This window comes from Trematomus bernacchii, unplaced genomic scaffold (assembly GCF_902827165.1).
Source record: "Trematomus bernacchii unplaced genomic scaffold, fTreBer1.1, whole genome shotgun sequence".
Taxonomy (NCBI): domain Eukaryota; kingdom Metazoa; phylum Chordata; class Actinopteri; order Perciformes; family Nototheniidae; genus Trematomus; species Trematomus bernacchii.
This window is the reverse complement of record NW_022987625.1, coordinates 2,365,297-2,382,818: the sequence shown is the minus strand read 5'-3', so window position 1 is coordinate 2,382,818 and position 17,522 is coordinate 2,365,297. Positions and strand designations below refer to the sequence as shown.

The following is a 17,522-nucleotide window of genomic DNA, read 5'->3' as shown; positions in this document are numbered from 1 at the left end:
GCCGTGAAGACATCTACGAGACAGTTTTGAGATTTCTTCAAATGCCGTTGCTATGGCAACACAATGCTCGCCATGAAACACGGTTTTCTCATAACTTCAGTGAAAATGCTCCAAACGGCCCAAAACTTCACAAGTTTGGTAACGATGCAGCCATCAACGCATCTAACCATATTATGGGGTGTCATCAAATGCCGTTGCCATGGCGACAGACCATTCGCCATGAAGCACGATGTCGCTGTAAGTCCAATGGACACGGTCCGGTCGTCCTCCAAACTTCGCTTGTATATCACCGGTACAGCCCTCAACAGCTCTACGTCAATTATGGGGTTTCTTCAAATGCCGTTGGCATGGCAACACAATGCTCGCCATGAAACACGGTTTTCTCATAACTTCAGTGAAAATGCTCCAAATGGCCCAAAACTTCACAGGTTTGGTAACGATGCAGCCATCAACGCATCTAAGCGTATTATGGGATGTCATCAAATGCCGTTGGCATGGCGACAGATCATTCGCCATCAAGTTATATTCTGCTGCTTTTCCAAGCCTTTTTACTTTCTTTTCTTCTCTCATCACACATTCAAGCCCCCAGTGTTCATGTATCATTTCAATCTAAATTCTTCACTTTCTTCTTACACATTACATTTCAGCATAGCAGTTTAGCGTCAGATTTTCAGCATAAAGCATTCCCACCAGCAATTTCTTCAGGAATTGCATTCTCTAGTTGGTCATTGTAAATCGCTTTGGAATAAGGCGTCTGCTAAATGCCTAAATTGTAAATTATATTTTTGGGAGAATAAACCCCACAGATCCTCAACTCCGGTGTGTCTCACTCATTAACAACGCAACACAGAGCAACAAGAACGTTGTCTACAGTAGCCATGAACACGCATGTATTTTCTTATTTGAGGGGGGGTGGATGCGTGGGCCACCCGAATATGTTAAGGGGCCTTTGGCTTTTCTTGCCGGGGAATAGAATCAAATTCTGTGGGAAACACTGACATGGATAACATGTTAGTAGTCTCCTATTTGGATGTAACTCCAGCTCTACACGAACGTACTGTATGTGTGTAGACTACAGTGGCTCTGTGTCGACCTTAACTAAATAGAGGAAGTAAACCCAGTGATAGGGACAGCAGGGGTTATGATAACAGTCTGATTTGGCGGATCATACATGCAGGGCCGCCCCGCCCTACACGCAGATCACGCAGACTGCGTGGGGCCTCACCTCCACTATCACCCCCCCCCCCCCCCCCCACGTTGACGCTCGCGACACAGAGGGCCTCATCACATAACTTTGCGTGGGGCCACAAGTTGTCTCTTGTCTCATACATGTCTCTTGCATTGCGATGGTGATATCAGGGGCATTTGAGGCTTAAAATGTAAATCTGGCTCAAAAAGGCCTAACGCCTTACATAGACTGCTGAAACAAACGGAAGTAGCTTCTGGGTCTGAAAAGTGATGCCATAGAGGCAAGTGAATTAGAAGTGCCTTAAATGCACATTATTTCCAATATCCAGCTGTAGGGGACTCCATTAGTTTAAAAAATAAGTCTTATTGTGTAGAAGTCTACAACAAAATGACCCCACTTCCTACTTCCAACTACCTTGCTAAATATGTATCACAGGACGGAGGGTTCGATTTGGCCACAGCAACCTAGCACACTGCCACCACTTCTGTTTTATACACTAGGGATTCTGAAATCAAATCACTGGATGCCAGACTCTCAGAAAATTGACTTACTCTGGCAGTCAAAACACTAAAAAGTATGTCACAGCTGCTTTTGTGGCCTCTCTGGGGCTGTGCGTTTAATAGAATTACAAATGTACAAGAAATGGGTCACAGCTACACCGGAGCTGAAGAATAGCCAAAAGGAGGGTGAAAATGGAATGATCCCTTCGTGCTTTGCCTGATCAACTGATCTAGCAGGAAAATACCATTGGAGTGAAATTATGGCTGTTCTCTGATCCATCAACCTTTTAAATAAAGTTCAATATCAGATCAGACTTCTCAGAAGCTTGAAATCGAGGAACCTTTCCGGTAAGGATATATCTGTGAAATTAAATTCCCGTTTTCTTTTTATCAGGTCTTACACTCATGTGCAACATACATATTCTGATAGTGAAGTTTGTCTTGAAAAAGATGTATAAAAGATATATTGTTTTTTATCAAATATTACTTGAACAGAATAGTGAATTATTAAATCTTTGCTTGTGAGTATTTACAGCAGCAGGATGTGTGTGTGTGACTGAGTTACTGTGATAAATGACAGTGTGTGTGTGTTTTGTGTGTTTACTGTAATGAAGAAGCATTGTATCATCATCATCAACAATAGAGCGCTATGGCAGAGAGGAATATATCCGACTTTAGTAGGATAAATTCACTGCCGTTACTTTGGTATCTTCTTGATATTTGTTGAAAAAAAGAAAAACGATTATTATAAGCCAGTTCAGATGGTAAGCATGTTCAACCGGAGTGTTAGGATGTCTGGTTATTGAAATGTTTCATCTAGAAACAGGGTCTGCTTTACGTTGTAACTTTAGCTTTGAGTTTTATTGCAGACCCTTCTGAAGTTACAGTTTACAGTACACACTGAAGTGAGCTACTCACCATCCAGTGTTGAACTCCACATGAGCATCGAACAGAGCGACTACAGGAGCAGAGGCCACCTTCCAGCCGCTGACTCTGGATCTGATCAGTCCTTCCTGCTTGTCATGGCGGACCACCTTAATGAACCCGGGGCCGTGCTGAGCGTTGGTCTCCTCCACGAAGCTCTGCAGGTGGTCTTTCAGCTCCGCTGGAGAGAGAGCACACCAGGGGGATTACACACTGCACCATCCATCCTATCCAGCATACTCCACAGAGTCCCTGAGCTCCACTGGACCAAGGACGAGATAGGTGTGTTTGTGTGTGTGTAACACAAATGTTTGTGTGTGTATTCGTAAAACCTTTAGTTTTTTTTACCAAAAAACAAAGTTCTGCTGGAGATGTTTGTGCAGGTTCAGTTTCTGAACTTCGTGGCAACAGTTCTTGCTGAGTCTCTTTCCTGGTTCCGAGTGACAGTCCCCCAATGTACAGAGTAATAATTGTTTGTCAGATCCCAGACCTCATCTAAGATTGATGATGGTGAAACCTTACGAACCAAATTACAGCAGACTGAGTGAAAGGTGAGCGTGTGGGAGAAATGAGCAGCAGTCAGGGTGCTTTAATGTTCAAAAAGCTCTATATTTTCCTCATACTGCCTTTGCTGCAGCACCTCTTTTCACCCTCTGTCTGAAACCAGAGCCCAGTCTGCTCGATTTTAGCTTTTGCCGACCATTTACATGCACAAAAACCTGTAGAACACACTACAGGAAAGGGAACATCCCAAAAAGCAGAATAGGGCCTCTTTAAGTCTCAACCAAAGACATAGAACCACTAACTTAGACACTGACCAACACAACTATTGCAAAAAAATACTTGAGAACTAAACACTGATTTATTATATCACTATGGAAACAGTTAATGCAGGAGGTCTTCATTTTAAATAAAAATAAAATACTGCTTTAACGTCAATGCACTGGTACACACATTCACATCCTTTGAATATGTGGAGGCTTGGCATTGTTTGTTTTGTTTCTTGTGCTGCTTCTGTCTTTCTCCATGACTGATCATATATCATATATGCCTTGCACACATTCAGGTAGACAGGGACACACTAAGATCGCCTGCAGTGGAACAGCGAACATCTTCATTTCCTCGCTGTTATTTCTCTGCTGTAATCCTGCCTTCAGGCTTCGTCTGCTGCTCTATTCATTATTCCCATCAGCCTACATTCTCTGTCTGTCTGTTTTCCTTTAATGAGCCACAGATTGCTGCTGACCTGGAAGAAAGATGGGCTAATTTAAAGCTGGAGTCGGGAGTATTTGAAGTTCACCCTATTGTGATCCATGTCCGTGTGAGATTACTTCCACACAGAAAAAAAAGTGAGTCATTAGATCAAGATATCCTCCGGTTACCCAATTAATTTTCTGATCCAAACTGTGAAAAATGTTTTTAATCAGATGTAACTGATCTTCTACTTGAAATGATTGTTAAACAACAGGACCAGCATCCCAAATAAGTTCAAATGAAAACATAACACGGCAAAAACAGAGAAAATAAAAACCAGCTAAATGTGTGTCAGCTGTAATGACCATCATTTTAGTGGGAATGCTATTAACAGCATTCCCACTATCTGTTCTTCTACGCACGAAATTCTTTATTCTTATTATTCCACACGTTATTTTGCCGGTCTTCTCCTCCCGCATTGAACATCGCAGAAACTCCGTTCAAACATCAAAACGTTCAGCTCGGTCGGGAATCCATTGCTATTACTTTTATCATAACTTTCATAATTCCAGAGATACATCCCATAATTCATCACATTTTTAACCATTGAAGTCAATGGAGAAATTCTTCAGACTTCAACAAATCTTCATGCGACTTCAACTGCTAACTGTTCATTCATACTTTCACTCAGAAACCTCATTCCAACTTTAAAATGTTACACATCTTTCTGACATTATTCGTGTAACACAACTTTTAAATCTGATTCTTACTTTTAGAGATATTAAACATTGTTCAGACTTTGGTACAGAGGCCTTCTTCAGATTTTAACATTAACTAGAGTGCGTGATGTCACAGCTAGAGTGTAGGAAATCTTGAAATTTGCCTTCATATATTTTTTTTAAACTGCCATAATTCCCAAACCCTACATTCCTGAGACATAATCTTTCATGACAAACGTAGGAAAACATCTCGTAGCTTGAAAAATGATAAATAATTAAGCAAAATAATTAAACAAAATGCCTCTTGAGGGCAAAAAAGTGACAACAACTTTCAATATGTCTCCATTAAAGCCCATTGTAATTTCAGGCTGATATTTCCTCACAGCAGCAGCCACACACCTTTAGTTAATCTGCCAAAAAGGCCACATTATTAACCCGAAAGTACACAAAAAGCACACTTCAGATACTCAAGGTCCTTGAGATGCTTCACGCTTTGAAATTTCACCGATATCTGTTACGGTTCTTCAACAAAACGTTCACATGTAAGAGGTTTATCTCTCATCAAATCAAATCAAATCAGGTTTTATTTATATAGCACATTTAAAAGCGATTTTTGGTCGAGCCAAAGTGCTGTACATGTAATAAAAACACATTACTACAAATCACAATAAACGTGATTCATTCAGAACAATGGAAACCTTTGATCTCTGAACACCTTGTTAGCTCAAATATAAACACCTGTGTCATGGAACACGATGATGTCATAACTCCAACTGACATGCTCAGAGCAGCAGACTTCAGATAATGGTTAATGGTCCTGCCCTCAACAGCTCTACGTCAATTATGGGGTGTCATCCTATGCCGTTTCCATGGAAACGCATCCCTCGCCATAAAAGACGATGTCGCTATACATTAACTCCTATGAACATTTTCAAAAAGTGCTCAAACTTTACATGTGTGCTAACAGTCCAGCCGTGAAGACATCTACGGGACAGTTTTGAGATTTCTTCAAATGCTCGCCATGAAACACGGTTTTCTCATAACTTCAGTGAAAATGCTCCAAACGGCCCAAAACTTCACAGGTTTGGTAACGATGCAGCCATCAACGCATCTAAGTGTATTATGGGGTGTCATCAAATGCCGTTGCCATGGCGACAGACCACTCGCCATGAAACACGATGTCGCTGTAAGTCCAATGGACACGGTCCAATCGCCTCCCAATCTTCACTTATATATCACCGGTCCATGCCTCAACAGCTCTACGCCAAATCTGAGATCTCACCATATGCCGTTTCCATGGAAACGCATCCCTCGCCATAAAACACGATGTCTCTATAACTCCTATGAAAATGTTCAAAAAGTGCTCAAACTTCACATGTGTGCTAACATTCCAGCCATGAAGACATCTACGGGACATGCCGTTGCCATGGCAACACAATGCCCGCCATGAAACATGGTTTTCTCATAACTTCAGTGAAAATGTTCCAAATGGCCCAAAACTTCACAGGTTTGGTAACGATGCAGCCATCAACGCATCTAAGCGTATTATGGGATGTCATCAAATGCCGTTGGCATGGCGACAGATCATTCGCCATCAAGTTAGTTCAAAAGTTTGCAGTTCAAATATTCTGCTGCTTTTCCAAGCCTTTTTACTTTCTTTTCTTCTCTCATCACACATTCAAGCCCCCAGTGTCTTACACATTACATTTCAGCATAGCAGTTTAGCGTCAGATTTTCAGCATAAAGCATTCCCACTAGCAATTTCTTCAGGAATTGCATTCTCTAGTTAATATTGTGCTTCCTCTCACTCCTCACTGCTGCCATAGTGAAGGCTCCTATTTCCTCACTACAGGCTTTAAGCTCTTACTGCTGCAGATCTCCTACTTTTCTTCTTTTTATATTTTGAATTTTGAATTTGGGCCCTATAACATAAAAAGAACAGCTTTCTTTTGTCAGACTTGGCTCGTCTTTTACCTTTGCAGAACTTTCTCTGAACAGATAGATCTGGGACACACCCGCTTATTTCGCTTTAGTTAAATATGCTTTTTCTTGGTCAATTTACAGAAACCGAGGCAAGTTCCATCCAATGTTGAATTAATACTGCAGTTGCATGCAATAAAAGCAACCTATTTATTCCCATTAAAATTGTGTCTTTGCATCTAACCTTTTCTATGCTAGCCACCAGGGCCGCCCCTCCCTACACGCAGATCACACAGACTGTGTGGGGCCTCATCTTGCGGAGGTGGCCTCATCTTATGCGCAAATGCGGCGCAATTCATCTTATGAGCAAATGCGGCACAATTATGCGCTCCACAGTTTCCCCGCTGCGAGGCTCCGGCGCTAACAGTTCACGAGCGTGCTCCACTAGCATAATCCGGTTTACATAAAAAGTTGCAAAATATAAGCTGTCAGTGGCATAAAGTCATTTTTGGCCTTTTACACATAGAATATTTAACATACTGGTCTAGAGGCAAATGCGATATATTTTACGAGGCGTGGACTCCATATAAATGTAAAACTTGTGTATGTATAAATGATACATATGCACTATTTATAATAAAGATATGTTCCAAAAATAAAAGTATATATGCGCCGTCAAATGGTTCGTTATTCATTATTTTCATTATGTTATTGCAAACTCTTACACTTTGTGTTCCCACATTACATAATTAATAACTGTAACAGTTGTAAATGTTGAATCTTTTTATCCCCTGCTGCTCCATTAATCATCACCTACGCACCTAAACTCTGATGCTCTGTATTCCAGAAGTGCAGTGGGACCCATAAAGTCTGCAGGCCACTGTACAGACACACTCCTCATTATGGTGATTATAGATGTGGCAGCAGTGAAATATGTTCCACAGTACCTGATGCATTATTTACGCCAATCTTCTAACAGACAACTGGCGTCCCTGCCTTACCTGTCACTGCTGCAGACATTTTAATCAGTTTCATACACCCTGATGCCTGCACATGCCCTGCTCTGTGCACCGCAATATAAAATGAGTAGGACATCAAATATAGACATTTCAGAAGGGAGAACTTGAACCAAAATGACTCCCCTAGATCCCCAACAATGTGAGGAACAACTCTTAATCAACTATGTGAATTAAATCAAGTGCTTGGCTACTATTTGGCTGTATAGTTTTGGAGTGAACAGCATCTTGGAAAAGGAGGTGAAGAAAAGATGTGAAGGAGAACAGAGCGGTGCAGTGACGACACTGTTTGTCGGCCAACTGGGACGTTAGCTTTGGAAGAGGTCCCTTGACAAAAAATAGAGCGATTTCCCCATTTGATTTCTGTATATTGCAGGAAATAAGCTTTGTGGCAAACACAGTTTATGATACTCCTCATATTAGCACCACTTTGTGATGTTGGCTTATGTTGGCTTGATGACGTTCATTAGTTTTATTAAGACACTTGTTATCAACCAAAGCTTCAGACATTCACGAGAGGAGTATTTACTTGCATATTTTAAATATATTGATTATATTATAGAACTCCCACTGATTTCTTATAGCCAGCAGATAATTGCGTTCAGGAAAAATATCGCAACCAGGAGAGAAACGGTATCCACCTTTAATCCCGCCTCTAACTAATTGCTTCCTATGGATGAATGGAGTGAGTGTGAGCTGTGTTTGAAGCATTAGTTTCGGAACTGATGGCACGCTGTCCACACCTCTATATACTCTCTTTTGTGAACCTGTGATGTTGAGTACCCCAAAGAATGATGATAAAATATATAGTAGGGTCCCTGGCACATTGAAACTGCCTGATGCTAACTTGCATATTTTGGGCAATTTGCAAAATTAGCATTAATTAGCATTATAGCCTATATAGAACAAGAACATAATCCCATCATGAAGGTGAAATAAAGAGAGAGTGTTTCTCACGGCTGTCGCTGTGGTCGTCCACCAGTACGATCTCTCTGAGCAGGTGGGGGGGGGGTCCTCAGGATGGCTGTGTGGATGGAGCGCAGCAGCACAGACAAGGCCTCGTTCACAAAGATGAAGATGACACTGAGCTGAGGTAGATCTGATGAATAAGACATGTTCCTGCACCTGGGGGGGGGGGGGGGGGCAGAATAAAGAGAATCAGAGAAAGAATTACCAACAGAAACATAAAGCCTTGAACAACATCATCTAAATAAAGCTTGAATCCATACAGGCAGGGATGGAGAGGTATTCAGTTATTTTACTTATCTCTATCTATCTAAGTAAAAATAGCAATACTAAATTGTAAAAGTACTCCGTTACAAGTAAAATTCCTGCATTCAAAATGTTACTTAAAGTATAGGTACACAATTATTAGCATCAAAATATACTTAAAGTTCCAAAATGAAAAGTACTTACTATTTCAGAATCTACATGTAATGACTGGATTATCACCAGTGGTGGAAGAAGTACATTAATGTCAAAACACTCCATTACAAGTAAAAGTCCAATATTCTGAAGTAAAATATATTATCAGTTAAATATAATTAGCAAAGCGAAAGTAAAAGTAGAAATTCTGAAGAAAAATGTTCCCCCATATTTTGATACACTCATAATTCATGTTAAGAAATGTTTGAAATATATTGTAAATGTTCTCACAGTTAGTCGACTAGTTACATTTTTAGAGAGGCATTATCTTGAAAGTTTATCACAATATATTTTTTAAATAAATGTACTTAGTTACTTTCTTCCAATGCATACAGGCACATACTGAAAACACACCTCGATGTATATATAAGTACACAGAGTACACTGACCCGTCCGGTCGTAAATCTGGGATGGACCGGGTGAGGGAGATGCGGTCACTAAGGTAGCCGTTGTAGCCATAGTAACGGAACTTCCTGAGGGCCACCCTCCGACTCTCGGGGCCGAGATTGTGACCCCAGTTTCCGAACAGCTGGGAAGAGTCTCTGGAGGAGTCTGGGGGGGGGGCAGCGTCCTCCCCGTCCCTCTGAGGGCTCTCTGTGGACACACAGGCACAGATACTGATGCACTGTAGACAAAACGTTTTTTTAAGAAACATATTTTAAAATGCTCACGTTCTCTCCAAATGTTTATTCGCAGATACAATTTATAAATGAATAACTATCTTTGTATAAGGTGCAGATTTAGAAGCATATCATATAAAGTGCAGGGTTAAGGCATATACATTGAAATACTGATGTAATAAATACAGATGTTATAAAGAGTTATACATAGACATGGTAAATGAGTCACAAGGAGTGAAACGTCCCTGAGTGTGAGGCGCCATGACATTCAATGGGAGTGTAGAGTGAGGGGGGGGGGGGGGCTGAGTCTGAGTGTTCAGGAGGGTTAAAGTGTTGTGGAAGGAGCTGTTCCTGAGCCTGCTGGTGAGGGATCTAAGCTCCGGTACCTCCTCCCTTATGGGAGGGGGCAAACAGTCCATATAGATATACCTGAGGCCTGTACTACGAAGCCGGATTTTCGCTTAGCGAGATATCTTCAGGGTAAACTCTGGGTTTCCGGTCCTACGACGCTGGTTCTCTTCTTACCGGGGTAGATCTCCATGGTAACTTATGCTGAACGGCAAACCTGCTCCGGAGCAGGTTTGTTTCCAGGATAAGAGATCAACTCAGTGAAAGCACCGCCTGCTGACCAATCAGAGCTCCGTGTGCGGAGTTTAAAGCTATCAAGTCATATTACAGGATAGAGGAAATACAGAAAAACTGCCGTTGCAGGAAAGACGGCCGGCAAAAATCAACTGACTGTGTGAACGTGAAAATTAATAGAATATCACCTCCCATCTTCAGAGCAATCTGACTATTATAACATTAGCGTTAAGAAAGCTTACTTAAATATCTGCCACAACATAAGTAACCGGATCAGAGTAACATTAAGTACAGTCCGCGGCACTGTGAGTGCAGACGTCGATGTGTCCCATTATCATTCATATCACATCACATCATAATGTATCATATATTTCCTTATCTGAGTCAGCTTCTTGAGCCGTATCTGGCCGTGCAACACTCACAGTGTCACATACTGTATGCAGAAGTATTATTTTAAGCAACACATTAAGTTGACGAAACACTCGAGTCAAATGTAATTAAAGTCAGATCCACTCGTGTCTTAGACGGGGCAGTGATTTCATAAACCTGTTAATGTACGCATTCAAACGCTTTTTCTTTTACCAGCTGTATTCACCTTGCAGGTGCAGCTATGTGGCTTTTATCCTGGATAAAGTGTTTGAGTCATGGATGTTTAAAGTTTAACTTCTTCATATTTGACTAATATTAAAGTTCACTTTTCATTCAGGAAGTATGACGCTGCGCTGTCAGTACGCTTGTCCATGTTTGTGATTGGTCAAATGTTGCTAACCCCGCCCCCTTTCATGTGAACGCGCACTCCGCCGGACAGAGAAACCCTGGCTTGAGTTACCGAGTTGATAACCAGCGTCGTAGGACCGCTTAGCGAGAGCGCGTTTGTTTTGGGTTAGGTAAGCCGGGTAACTCAAACATATCCAGGGTCTGTTGAACTGGCTTCGTAGTACAGGCCTCTGATGCTACACCAGAGAAACGTAATGACGAACAAACTCCCCTCAGCTGTGTTCACAGAGTAAATGCTGAGACAGAGAGAGAAGTATGCTTTGTGGTTATCAAACAAAACATGTTTGATAACCACAAACGCTCGTTGATCACTCGCCTGCTGGTTAAGAGAGGTGATGATGTGAGGAGGCAGCTGCGATGATGGTTTAATACAGTAATCAACAACTCTGCAACTAAGAGAGTTTCTTGGACATACTATCATAAATGTATAAATGTGCCAAAATATATATTTGTATTTTAAGGATGCGTCTTTATTGCGTTTTTATTCAGTGAGTGGATGCTAGCAAGCTAACTGACTCTACCAGAGGCCTGTACTACGAAGCCAGTTCAACAGACCCTGGATATGTTTGAGTTACCCGGCTTACCTAACCCAAAACAAACGCGCTCTCGCTAAGCGGTCCTACGACGCTGGTTATCAACTCGGTAACTCAAGCCAGGGTTTCTCTGTCTGGCTGAGTGCGCGTTCACATGAAAGGGGGCGGGGTTAGCAACATTTGAACAATCACAAACAGGGACAAGCGTACTGACAGCGCAGCGTCATACTTCCTGAATGAAAAGAAAACTATAATATTAGACAAATATGAAGAAGTTAAACTTTAAACATCCATGACTTAAATACTTTATCCAGGATAAAAGCCACATAGCTGCACCTGCAAGGTGAATACAGAACAGCTGGTACAAATAAAAGTGTTTGAATGCGTACATTAACAGGTTTATGATATCACTGCCCCGTCCAAGACACGATCTGACTTTAATTACATTTGACTCGAGTGTTTCGTCAACTTAATGTGTTGCTTAAAATAATACTTCTGCATACAGTATGTGACACTGTGAGTGTTGCACGCCAGATACGGCTCAAGAAGCTGACTCAGATAAGGAAATATATGATACATTATGATGTGATATCATATGATATGAATGATAATGGGACACATCGCCGTCTGCACTCACAGTGCCGCGGACTGTACGTAATGTTACTCTGATCCGGTTACTTATGTTGTGGCAGATATTTAAGTAAGCTTTCTTAACGCTAATGTTATAATAGTCAGATTGCTCTGAAGATGGGAGGTGATATTCTATTCATTTTCACGTTCACACAGTCGGTGATTTTGGCCGGCCGTCTTTCCTGCAACGGCAGTTTAAACTGTATGTCCTTTCTCCTCCTGTCATATGAATTGATCGCTTTAAACTCTGCACACTGAGCTCTGATTGGTCAGCAGGCAGTGCTTTTATCCTGGAACCTATCCTGCTCCGGAGGCTAGCCGTTCAGAATAAGTTATCTGGCCTGCTAAAAAGTCAACCAGCTTCGTAGGACCAGAAACCCCTGAAGTTAGCTTGCTAAACGAAAATCTTGCTTCGTAGTATAGGCCCCAGGTTTGCCGTTCAGCATAAGTTACCATGGAGATCTAGCCCGCTAAGAAGAGAACCAGCGCCGTAGGACCGGAAACCCAGAGTTTACCCTGAAGGTACCTTGCTAAGTAAAAATCCGGCTTCGTAGTACAGGCCTCTGGCTTCAACAAGGCAAGGCAAGGCAAGTTTATTTATATAGCACCTTTCAACACAAGGCAATTCAAAGTGCTTTACAAAAATGGAAGACATTATGAAAATGGCATTTAAAATCAGTCATTAAAAAGAAAAGATAATAAAATAAACATTAAAAGAAAAAATACATGGATAAAAGTTAAAAGTTACAGTGCAGTTTAAGATGTGAATAGTTCAATCAACAGCTCAACTGAATATAATATAGTATTACATGGTATTTTGAGAAACAAATCAAACAAATCATATCATTGAGAATGCATTTCAAATTCAAAGATGTATGGCCCTGAACACCTGGGAAATAGAAACAGATTTCTTAGCCAAAATATTTCGTACTTCTTCCTGAGTTTATTCCGGCTCATGGCTGTCAAACATCACTTTCTTTCTCTTCCTCTCTCCAAACAGGCCTGCTGGAGCCCTGTTCTTACCCTTCCTGAGCTAAACAGCTTTTTTATCGGTTGGAAGATCAGTACCTTTTTAGTACACACTTTTAGAATAAAACTCTTAGTTTTCTGATGGGAAGAAAGCCCCTCCCTCTCAGTTACACAGTAAACTCTACCATCACCAGTGTTGGGACTAACGCGTTACAAAGTAACGCATTACTGTAACGCCGTTATTTTTGGCAGTAACTAGTACTCTAACGCATTCTTTTTTAAATTCAGTAACTCAGTTACCGTTACTACATGGTGCGTTACTCCGTTATTTTTTTTATATAGTCTCGGCTCCCAGACGTTGGTGAGCGGCGCCAACAGCGAGGCGAACAGAGATGAGAACTGTACTTAAGTACAGTACTTGAGTAAATGTACTTAGATACTTCCTGTGTCACATGCGGAGACGCGCTGTGGGCGTGTTTGTGTTTACTAACAAGACTATCATGGCGGCGGCGGAGCTCAAGTCGAGTTTCTCCGACTGGAGATATTCTCACTATTTCACTTTTGTCAAGCACAAAGAAAATAACGTTTTAGTTAAATGTAAGTTGTGTCTTGGCGGGTAAAAGATCCTATCTACTGCCCAAAACAGCAATTCAAATCTGTTGAAACATCTGCAGAAACAACATGCTGGGACGAAGCTAGTAGCTAAGACCACAGACCCAGACTCATCCGACGCCACTCCACCTCCACCTAAGCAACAGCGGCTGGATTTTAACCGAGGAACTGCTAGCCAGGGAAAAGTTGATAAAGCCATTGCACGGTATGTTGTAGAACACATGCAGGCTATTTCTACAGTGGAGTAAACGGGTTTAGAGCTATGTTGTGTTAATTATGGCAGACTAGATCCAACTATGACCTGTAGATTGCAGGCAACTAAAGTTTTGTCAGTTTGTTCTGGCCTGAAAAAATTGGCACTTTGAAACATATCTTTGTGTTTGTGTTTGTATAGACCACATTGCTTAGCAGAGTTCAGTGATGCAAATGCATGTCAAGTTGATCAACAGATTGTATTATTCTCCAATGCAATAACAGTACTGAAATGAAGGCTATAAGGGCATTAATGGGAGCCCTTTTTTTAAGTAACTAAAAAGTTACTGTTCACAGTAACACATTACTTTTTGGTGTAAGTAATCAGTAAAGTAACTGAGTTACTTTTGAAATGAACAGCGACGTGCAGTCAGGGGAGGCAGGGGAGGCAGAGCCTCACCTGTCATACTCCAATGTAACGGAAAAACAACTAAAGAAAAACTAAATAGTAATAATAATAAAATGTCTCCACTGATCTGTGTTGTAAGTGTGATTTATGTATGATTCCAATCGCTTTTTATAGTCAAAATCAGCAAATGTGCCGAGCTCCGCTACGGGAGCGATGAGAAGTGAGGCAGGGACGTGCTCTGCCTCTCGTAAGCCCACAGTAACTGGCTGGAGCACGGGCACTAATTTAGCGCGGGCACTTATTTTGTGAGCGCGCTCAAGCCAGTTACTGTGGGGTAAGGTGAGGCACAGATGAGCTCTGCCTCACCTCAGAATGCGTCACCCCACAGAAACTGTCTGGAAAGCAGGCCCTAAGCGCATGCCTGTTACCATCTCACTGTAGGTCACCAATGTAATGTTTGTAGATCCCTTTATTACATTTATCCTCGCCATCCATAGTCTCTAAATAACTTATTTCACGTATATATATGATATTTAGGCTCGCTGGTCTCATCATACAACGGCAATGAAAAAAGCACCAGGGGAGGCAGCCATAACCTCTGCCGCACTGAAGGGGGCGCACGTGAGCCCACAGGTTCTTGTTGCTACTGTTATTCTACGCAGAGACGGTAGACGCAAACAAACAAACTAGACTTTTGAAACTAGAGGAAGATAAGGAGGAATCTGACTCAGTGAGTCAGTGCCTCACCAGCCATGAACCTCACCGCACATCACTGGAAATGAAGTAATTAGTAATGGTAACTAGTTCCTGGTTTTCAGTAACTAGCACAACACTGACCATCACCGCACATGTGTGTCTCCTCACAAATGCATTGTGACTATACCTAAAGTTATGAAGAGCTTTCAGTCACTTCGTTTGGGTACACCTTTTGAGTTGATTTCTGACAGAAAGAGAAATGTTTGTAGAATAAAAGCATGAATGATCACTGGTGTTTTAGTTTATGTATTGTGCTCCGAGCAGCAGGAACGAGGCCAGCAGGAATGTGCTTAAAAAGATTTTCTTCAGTGTAGCCAACACAGAGGTTCACCTGTGTGTGTTTCTTCATGTTGGAGTGGAGAGCAGAGGAACAGGGAGTGTGTTGTGTCTCGCCCTGAGCTGTGTCTGACAGACTGCATTATTCATTTAGGATCAAGCTTCTATTTACAGTGTGGCTGGACGACACAGTCAGGAGGGAACAATGGTGAATATGTGTGTGTGTGTGTGTGTGTGTGTGTGTGTGTGTGTGTGTGTGTGTGTGTGTGTGTGTGTGTGTGTGTGTGTGTGTGTGTGTGTGTGTGTGTGTGTGTGTGTGTGTGTGTGTGTGTGTGCTTCAGGAAGATAGTGCAAGGCGCCTGCAGTGTTTGCTGTAGTTTGGTCGGTCAGAACTAATGAGAACATATCTCACATGCCATAACATTATTATTTATTTTTAGATACAAATTAATTGCACGGATGCACAGATTACAACACACAGGGACTTCTTCCTGCTCAGGACATCATTACTCCACTATATCTTACACAGAAAATAGTTGTATGCTGTTTTTTCTGTCATTTAGTGGGAATGCTGATACAGCATTCCAACTATATGTTATGCTACGGACAAAAAGTGTATTATTCCGCCGACTTATTTTGGCCCTCTTCTCCTCCCACATTCAACATCGCAGACACTCCGTTCAAACATCAAAACGTTCAACTCAGTCGGGAATCGCAGGCTATTACTTTTATCAGTCATAACTTTCATAATTCCAGAGATACATCCCATAATTCATCACATTTTTAACCATTGAAGTCAATGGAGACATTCTTCAGACTTCAACAAATCTTCATGCGACTTCAACTGCTAACTGTTCATTCATACTTTCACTCAGAAACCTCATTCCAACTTTAAAATGTTACACATCTTTCTGACATTATCCGTGTAACACATCTGATTCTTACTTTTAGAGATATTAAACATTGTTCAGACCTTGTTAAAGAGGTTTTCTTCAGATTTTAACATTAACTAGAGTGCGTGATGTCACAGCTAGAGTGGAGCAAATCTTGAAATTTGCCTTCATATATTTTTTTAAAACTGCCATAATTCCCAAACCCTACATTCCTGAGACATAATTTTTCATGACAAATGTAGAAAAAAAATGACAAATAATTAAGCAATAATAATTAAACAAAATGCCTCTTGAGGGCATGAAGTGGCAAAAACGTTCAACATGTCTCCATTAACCTGTTTAATTAACCTTCATGTTTCAGGCTCGAAAATGACATGCCCAAAACAAATGACTACAACTTAACTTCTAAAAGGGTTATATGAATAATTTCTTTCATCAAAGCAAGGTTACATCTGTGAGTTGGATGTAGAAGTGTCAGAATCAATATAGATGTTTTTTATTTTAAAGAAAATTCAGATTTTACAAAGTAAAAAACTGTCAATTATAGTGTCCGTCCAAATATTCTGAAAACTACCCTTGGATGATGGGTTAGTAGACTAAAAGCTTTAGGAATCCAAAGTACAACATATAATAAGTACCATGTATCAAGATTGATGCAAAACAAGTGACATTTGACCTTTTTAGAGAGGTTTAGCCAAAACCACCCCACCTCTGAGGTGATTTGGGTGAAAATGTTTTTTTTTCCCATATCTCTGGCCCCCCTTGGTCGATTTTGATGGTTGACACCTCTTTCTGACCGTTAGAGCCAATAGAATCGAAGGGGGAGGCCCCTACACACACACGTTGAAGAGAAGAGGTGGAGGCTTCGCGCATGTAATTTTGCAGCAGAGTGGACCGATCTCTCGCTCTGACATTTGGAAACGAAAAAGCAGTTTTATTGCTTATGGATTATCAGAAATCATTTCAAAGAGGACACAGACACATTGGATTAACCTATGGATTAACTGCAGCATCGTTTTTTTTATCGTTTTAATGCCATTGAAGACCAGTTTTGACCAAGGTAAGCCATGTTAGCGTTTCTAGCTACCTAGCTCCACATGTTATGATGTACGCTTTCGTTTATAGCGTCGCAAATGTTTATCACTGAGTGTTGAGGTTGGCACCCCCAGATTCTGTGTCTCCAGCTGATGCTAATCGATGGGTTGGCTGTGCATTTAGGATAAGTAATAAGGGAGTTATGAGTGAGTAGTTTATTAAATATTAAGATTCCTTAGACGTTGTTTCCTGCAAATGACGCGTTTATCCGCCCGGTACCGGGGGGGCGGTGCATAACAGGTTAAAACCCATTGTAATTTCAGGCTGATATTTCCTCACAGCAGCAGCCGC

At 41.3% G+C, this 17,522-nt stretch overlaps 1 protein-coding gene across 1 annotated transcript in view; it reads right to left on the bottom strand.

Moving 5' to 3' along the window:
- The window catches only part of LOC117484459 (polypeptide N-acetylgalactosaminyltransferase 18-like), a 306,696-nt gene that overhangs the window by 147,682 nt on the left and 141,492 nt on the right, over positions 1-17,522 (bottom strand). Inside the window, 4 exon segments of the mRNA XM_034132932.1 lie at positions 2,608-2,794; positions 8,420-8,471; positions 8,473-8,587; positions 9,277-9,481. Of these exon segments, the coding sequence (XP_033988823.1) occupies positions 2,608-2,794; positions 8,420-8,471; positions 8,473-8,587; positions 9,277-9,481 (559 nt within the window).